This window comes from Misgurnus anguillicaudatus, unplaced genomic scaffold (genome assembly GCF_027580225.2).
Source record: "Misgurnus anguillicaudatus unplaced genomic scaffold, ASM2758022v2 HiC_scaffold_26, whole genome shotgun sequence".
In the NCBI taxonomy this organism is placed as follows: Eukaryota; Metazoa; Chordata; class Actinopteri; order Cypriniformes; family Cobitidae; genus Misgurnus; species Misgurnus anguillicaudatus.
This window is the reverse complement of record NW_027395276.1, coordinates 4,557,199-4,563,966: the sequence shown is the minus strand read 5'-3', so window position 1 is coordinate 4,563,966 and position 6,768 is coordinate 4,557,199. Positions and strand designations below refer to the sequence as shown.

The following is a 6,768-nucleotide window of genomic DNA, read 5'->3' as shown; positions in this document are numbered from 1 at the left end:
ATGGTGTATCATTTGTGGCTATATGTGCTATCTGAGGCAGTCCACACTCAAGTTTCCCATATGTTTACAAAAGACGATTTTTTACCTTATTATTCATTCAACTATTGTTGGATATGTGTTGATAATAGAACAAAAATAACGCTGTAGCCTTATTCCTGAGAATGAGAGCTTTCATTTGATATAAGACTTGCCCATGTTTGTCATACTTGAAAAATATGAAATATGTGAATATTAAATCATATAAAAAATTATGGGGGGGGGTGATAGTGTAAATTAAGTGTAAATAACTTTCTTACAGTAAAAGATTTCTCAAAGTGATGCATATCTGGAGAAAGTAGAGAGTCTAAGCTTTCAAACAGTATCTCATATGTGTTACTGGGGTCCATGATGGACCATTAAAGATTAAAAGAATATTTTATTTGAGTCAAAATACGAAATTTTGTACCCGGGACTGGGTCCTCAGGGTTTAAGAGGCTAAATAAATATCAAAAATCTAAAAAGTGTGCATTATAGCTGACAACCACATAAACACGTTGGTTTTGTAACTGTTTGTTGACTTCAGTCATTCCATTTAAATGCTGATAAAAGTAGGAACATGTTTATAATTGAGTAACTTAAAGACGGTCCCTAAATTCACCACTAAAATTGTAAATATTGATAAATCTATTTCAGCTTGAGCGAATCCCTGATCCAAGTAAAATCTCATTTGTTCATCCATGCTAATTTAGCAAAATATGATTTCGCTGTTTACAAACAAAACAACACGTTCTATCGAGTACACGCAAGCTTTAATCACATCTCAAGAATACAACTTTTTTTATGTCGAGATAATGAGAAATTAAGTCATGATCATGAGAAAACAAGCAAGCAAAAATAATCATAGTGCATGGCCTCTCTCGGCTTCTGTAATAAAGTTAGATAAATTGGTAACACCTAAAAATTTTGGTTTATTCAACTTGTTACTTTAGGAGAACACTTTAAGTTGAATAGACTTACATTTTTAGGTGTTACCAAATGAAGTAACTTTTTACGTGGATCCAACTTTTCACTTCTGACACTGTACAACTGTCCCCAGAAGTGTGCAAAAACATAAATAACCTTAATTAATAACATTTGAATTACCTGTCAATGTACCAATAGCTCCGCATATGTTGCCACCTCCATCCTTGACAAAATCCCTGAGAAAAACAAAACAAACGTTCATGATAAATATCCTCACAGAAGGGTTGGACAATATAACATACACTATACAGTTTTTAGGGAGAAAATGATCAGGAATCAGAAGCTTTTAGGCCTGGAAAGAAATCCATGAATTATAAGCCAGGATTGATACTGGAAAAAACTTTGCTTTGTTTAACTATTAGAAATGTAAAGAAATTAAATCACAAATACTCTGAAACACAAACAATATCAAATAAAAGCATGACCTGAATTCAGTCCGATTCTGGGTACAAGTCTAAATGATTTATCTAATATAAATAATCTCTCTAATACACAATGCAGTAGGCCTATGTGAAGCATCTCTCTCTCTCTCTCTCTCTCTCTCTCTTTCTCTCTCTCTCTCTCTCTCTCTCTCTCTCTCTTTCTTTCATATACAGACACGTTCATTTGTCACATGAAAACTGACATCCATCAGTACATCTTTATCTCCTAAGAAGAGCTGCAGTTTAAACATTAGATATAAAACACTGCATTCAATGTTCAGAATAAACACATGAACGCGCGCGCGGCTCGTGCTCACCATCATGAAGGCCTGCAGGTGGTGACAGTGATTCCAATATGAGAACGCAAATAAATGCACATCATACTGTAAAATAAATAATTTTTTAAATGACACAGATAACAATAAGAGCATTAAATAAAGGCAGCCGCAGGCTGGATCTTACCGTTCATTTTCAGTCCAGTTCGTTTCGTTCGGTCTGTCGGTCCGGCTCCAATCCATTATAAAAACACCAATCTCCAGATCTTTCACACATCTGTCCTCTTATCGTTATACTACCCGACAGACAAAAGCGATAATGATGATGATGACGAAGAAGATCCGTTCAGCATCTTTGCGCGTTAATAAAGACAGGTGCTGCGTACTGCGCGTCCCCGCCGGTGTGGCTCGAGTCGGTTCTTTTCGGAATCGGATCGCACGCGGCTGTCCTACATTCACAGCCCTTATGTGGGCTCTTTCATATTCACAATAGCCTACTTCTGAACATCAGGTAGGTTATCAAACATATTTTACGCTTTAAATTTTAAGCCTTATTAGCAAAATAATACAACATAATCACTTTCATGTTTTCATTATTGCAAAACCTGGACTCGTTTATTTGTTTATTTTTGTATCCCCCACGATAAGTAGCCTAGAATCTTTACAGTACTTTATTGTAATGGTACAATAAAAACAGACAAAATATAAGCATTTGTTTAGTTTATTTAATAAATAATGATGCATAACAAAAATTACAAAAGATTTTATCAATAGATTGGGGATGCAAAAATTATGCTGAATTGCAATACAAATTAATTTAAAGGGCTAAAAGAAATGTTTTATTTTGGCTGTTTCTCGGTCAGTTTCAACTGAACTTCAAAGATGACAAACTAATCTTTATTAAAACTCCGCCTTGCAAAATTATTATTGAATCATTTGTTGTATTTGTATGATTGTATGCGGCCTTCCCTGCAGTACACAGTAATCACCAGTAGGTGTCACAACAGTATTACAGTAATGGCTCGATGCCTCAACGTGCTATACATTCTTGCCGAACGCCACCCGCGGCCCGGTGCGCGGCGCTCTGGGCTCGATCCCTTCAGAGATGATCCAGATGGCCGGCGTCGGCCTGCAGCCCTCCATCAGCACCTTGATCTCCTCAGCACGAGCCATCTCCTCCAGCTCTGGACTCGTTTCTGGACACCAGTCTACCATGAACTTATCTTTGGTCTCACACGGGTTGATTTGGACCTCATCTGGCTGCTTTCCGAAAAGATAATCTGCACAAAAAATACAGGACATGCAAACCCTGCTGAACAAAACTGTTTCCATTACAAACACCATCCCAGCTAACAGGGAAAAGTTTGAAGAACGTTTCTTGAAAGTTCCCAACATCCTGACCTGCCATAATTTTCAGATGTTATAAGAATGTCATGTTTTAATGTTCCTGGAATGTTTTTCTATATTTCCTTTTTTGCCAGTTTTGTAAATAATAGAGAAACATTGCATTTTATTATTTAAAAAATGTTATAAGACATTATTTCAGAATGTTCTCTAAAAATATTGCTGTAGAAAACACAATTCACTTATTAGGTTTAGATGATGATATATTTTGTTTCATTTTAAATGAAACATTATTGTGATCAGTGTTTGTTTTAGTTGGACTCTTGATGTTCTGCTTGGTAGTTTTTCTCTGGTTGCATTACTTTGTGTGTATTAAACAGTTTGTTTTAAACAATGAGATAACATTGAAACACTTTTTAAGTTGGCATAACGTTTTTAGGAATGTTGGGAACCTTCAAGGAATGTTCTTAGAATGTTTTTTGTTATCTGGGATTGTACAAAATTGCTTATTCCTGTACAAGGTACAATTTGTAAGATGTTTGCAGTAAAATATCCAAAATATCTATTTTGTTCAGATGATTATTGACAACATCTATAATGTTTTCAACTTCTTGTAAATTATGAGAAAATTGCCATTCTAAACAGTGACACGGGGCAGTACAGTCAACCGTCAATGATGGTAATATACACATTACCCTTTGTTACAGCCTTTACTTATGTAGAAATCACATGACAAAAGTGTTGTGGACAAATGCGGAAATAATAGCGTCTGTCGGGCTACTCACTTGTTTATGGTAAGTTTTCTGAACACTTAATTCTGTGCTGTGTTAACACACCATTGTATTGGACTAATACTGTAACATCTATGACTAACAATTGTGTTTTGAACATTACATGAAACCTTACATAATGTAATAAAATGATGTCATCAAACACAGGGCCAGCGTCAAGTGGGGGGCATTCGTGGGCCGTGCCCCCCCAAACAGGTTGCTGTGCCCCCTACACAGTTTTTGATTAATGTAATATATATCAAGAATAATTAAAATAAATTAAACATTGAATGTTTCATGACTTTTAATTTAATCAAATGAGGAAAATATAGTTGATATATGTTTTCTTTAATAAAAATAGACCAGTTTCTCTGATTGGTTGTATTGCCGGGTCTCATGCGTCATTAGGCTTTAGCATATTTGTGACTTGATACTAGCAGCGTGTTTTTTCCGGCATTTTATGGATCGTGTAAAATATGGATATTAGAACATTTAGAATGAACCAGCACCGCCTGCTCCATCTGACTTCATGCAAACACCGATTGGCTCAAACTCGGAGATTAGAGGAATTTTCAAATCTACAGGACACTGTTTTAATGGAATTTTAATGTTCGTACACAACGGCTTCAGCTTTTTTAAAGGTAAGTTAGTGTTGTTTTAATTTACGTAAGCTTAAATGTGAAGTGTGGCTATAGACCGTTAACAGCATTACGAAGTGATTATGGTAAAGCGGCTTTCATAACGGCTTTTACTTAGGACGCGATGTGCGCTGGGCTGCGCTATGAAACCCATTCATTTCAATGGCTTGCGCCGCGCGAGGGCGGTTTGTTGTTGCGTCGAGCAAAGCGCGAGCGCAGCAACAGTCGGTAACGAGTCTGTAATGAGCCGACAGTCTGTAACAGTTGTATAAGTGTGTGCTTGCACTGTATTTGTTGTTTTAATGCCTTGTTTTTGCAAGTTATTGTTGCTAATTGCGTGCCCCTCGTTGGAAGCCGCGTGCCCCCCGTCAGTTATGGTCTGGCGCCGGCTCTGATCAAACAAAACATTTATAAAACTTGATTACTTTACCTCATGTGTTAACATGATTTCTCATTCCCGTTTGATCGATGGGCATCAGCGGTTGAGTTAAAGACAACAAATCCCATAATTCCACGCTTCTTCAGAGCATCATTAATCTACGTCAGTGTTATTGTTTTGATCATGCGCCCTCTAGCGGCGGATTCTACAAATTGTACCTTTAATGGAGGTTTTTTTTGGTTCCCATCTTCAAAATAATCTCCCACTAACACCTACTAGTACAGACCCACAGAGGCCAGTGATTCTCAAACGTTTTGTCATGTGCCCCCCTGGGGTATATCCCTTTGTCCCCCCCTAAGAAAATTAGTAACAGAAAACCACTGGGACCCGTCAGCATAACCATTGAATCCATTAGTATTTCTTTTTGTTCATCAGAGGCATACAGTGGATGGTGAATGGATCATAAGCATGTCATCATGTAAACAGAGTACTGTAAATACATGCAGTCATAAAGCATAATTTCACCTGCAAAGTCGTGAATCAGGTCTTTGATGAGGTGGCCGATGATGGCATAGAGGGTTGCTACTATGACCATACATGCGAGGATGATGTAGAAGACATGAATGGGTAGAGTAATGGCATCTCGAGCAGGTGGGATGTAGGTTTTAAATAAGACCTCCTCCTCTTTAACTGTGGGCAGCGGGGACGAAGGGTCAGGATGAGCCGCCATCACACCTGCAAAATACAGTTCACATCACAGATTATTTCATAGGAAAAGGTGAAAACAACTTGGTTTAAAGAAGACATAGCATAAAAATCTGACTTTTCCATGTTAAAGTGCTATAATTGGGTCCCCAGTGCTTCTATCAACCTAGCAAATGTGAAAAAGATCAACCCAGTAACTTAGTTTTGGTAAACCATTCTCTGATGCTGATGAAGAAAGCAAAAATATTCAACACCTCCCTTGGATGAATATTTACCGAGCAATCCATGGCTTTGCAAAGGAGGTTGAAAATGGCAACTTTCACCCAAAGTGTTGAACAACAAAAACCTCTGATTGAGTTAAGAACCATTTAACTTTAATAAGTTTGTTAACTATAAATGTGTGTGTATGTGTACTGTACAAACACACACACAAACATACTATAAATGTGTATGAGAGCGTAACACACACAGGCCTACCGTTAGAGAGTTATCTACGAGCACTGATGGTATCCGTACTGTATCCATAACAATGCCATTATAATTAGTTTTGTGTGAGTTAATATGAGTTGAATTAGTTCAGTTCAATGCACTGTTCATCCCCACACTGCATGTTAACACAGGAGATGTGATTGCAGTGCTGTGATTGGCTGAGATCCTGAAGGTCAAAGGGTTTATCAGCAGTTATTATCAGCAGCTTTACAACGGCTTAGAGTTTATGTTTAGTCATGATGCTCAACTGGATTTGATCATACATAAGACCGCGTCCATCCTCTTCCTCCTCTTTAAACCAACTAAAGAATTTAAAAGACGAAACAAACACAAATGATTCGGTTGAAAAGTTTATCTTCTCGCTATTTCTCGATTTGCTTTCTTAAGCATCAATGAGTATTTGCTCCTTTTGTAGTTGTGTTTGAAAACAGTTGTCTTAAATACTCTTGATCTTAACATCATTATGCAGAAGAATTCAAATGTGCAGAAGACGCTGGAAAAGCAAAGCACACAAAGAACCTCTTACTGTTTTGTCACATATATTATCTTGTATTTGTTGAGAACACAGTGTCCTCCTAAAGACGCAAGTGATTTTTTAAATATTGCCCGTTAAGATATTCAAAAAGAACTACATCTCATGCTAAATATCGGACAGAACGGCATAAAAAGAGACAAAAACACATTATAGGGATTTGACCTCTATGGCCTAGACATGAATTTGGGGGGGGGGTACACGTCTCACCT

The 6,768-nt window shown here is 37.3% G+C and overlaps 1 protein-coding gene across 1 annotated transcript; it reads right to left on the bottom strand.

The window, feature by feature from the left end:
* Window positions 1–2,450: 2,450 nt before the first annotated feature.
* On the bottom strand, window positions 2,451–6,167 carry LOC129443232 (uncharacterized). The gene is made up of 3 exons (XM_055203711.2): window positions 6,013–6,167; window positions 5,356–5,565; window positions 2,451–2,979 (listed from the first exon to the last, which is right to left on the bottom strand). Exons 2-3 carry the CDS (start codon window positions 5,558–5,560, stop codon window positions 2,738–2,740), a joined length of 447 nt encoding a protein of 148 aa, XP_055059686.2. The 5' UTR covers window positions 5,561–5,565; window positions 6,013–6,167; the 3' UTR covers window positions 2,451–2,737.
* Between the last annotated feature and the right edge of the window lie 601 nt (window positions 6,168–6,768).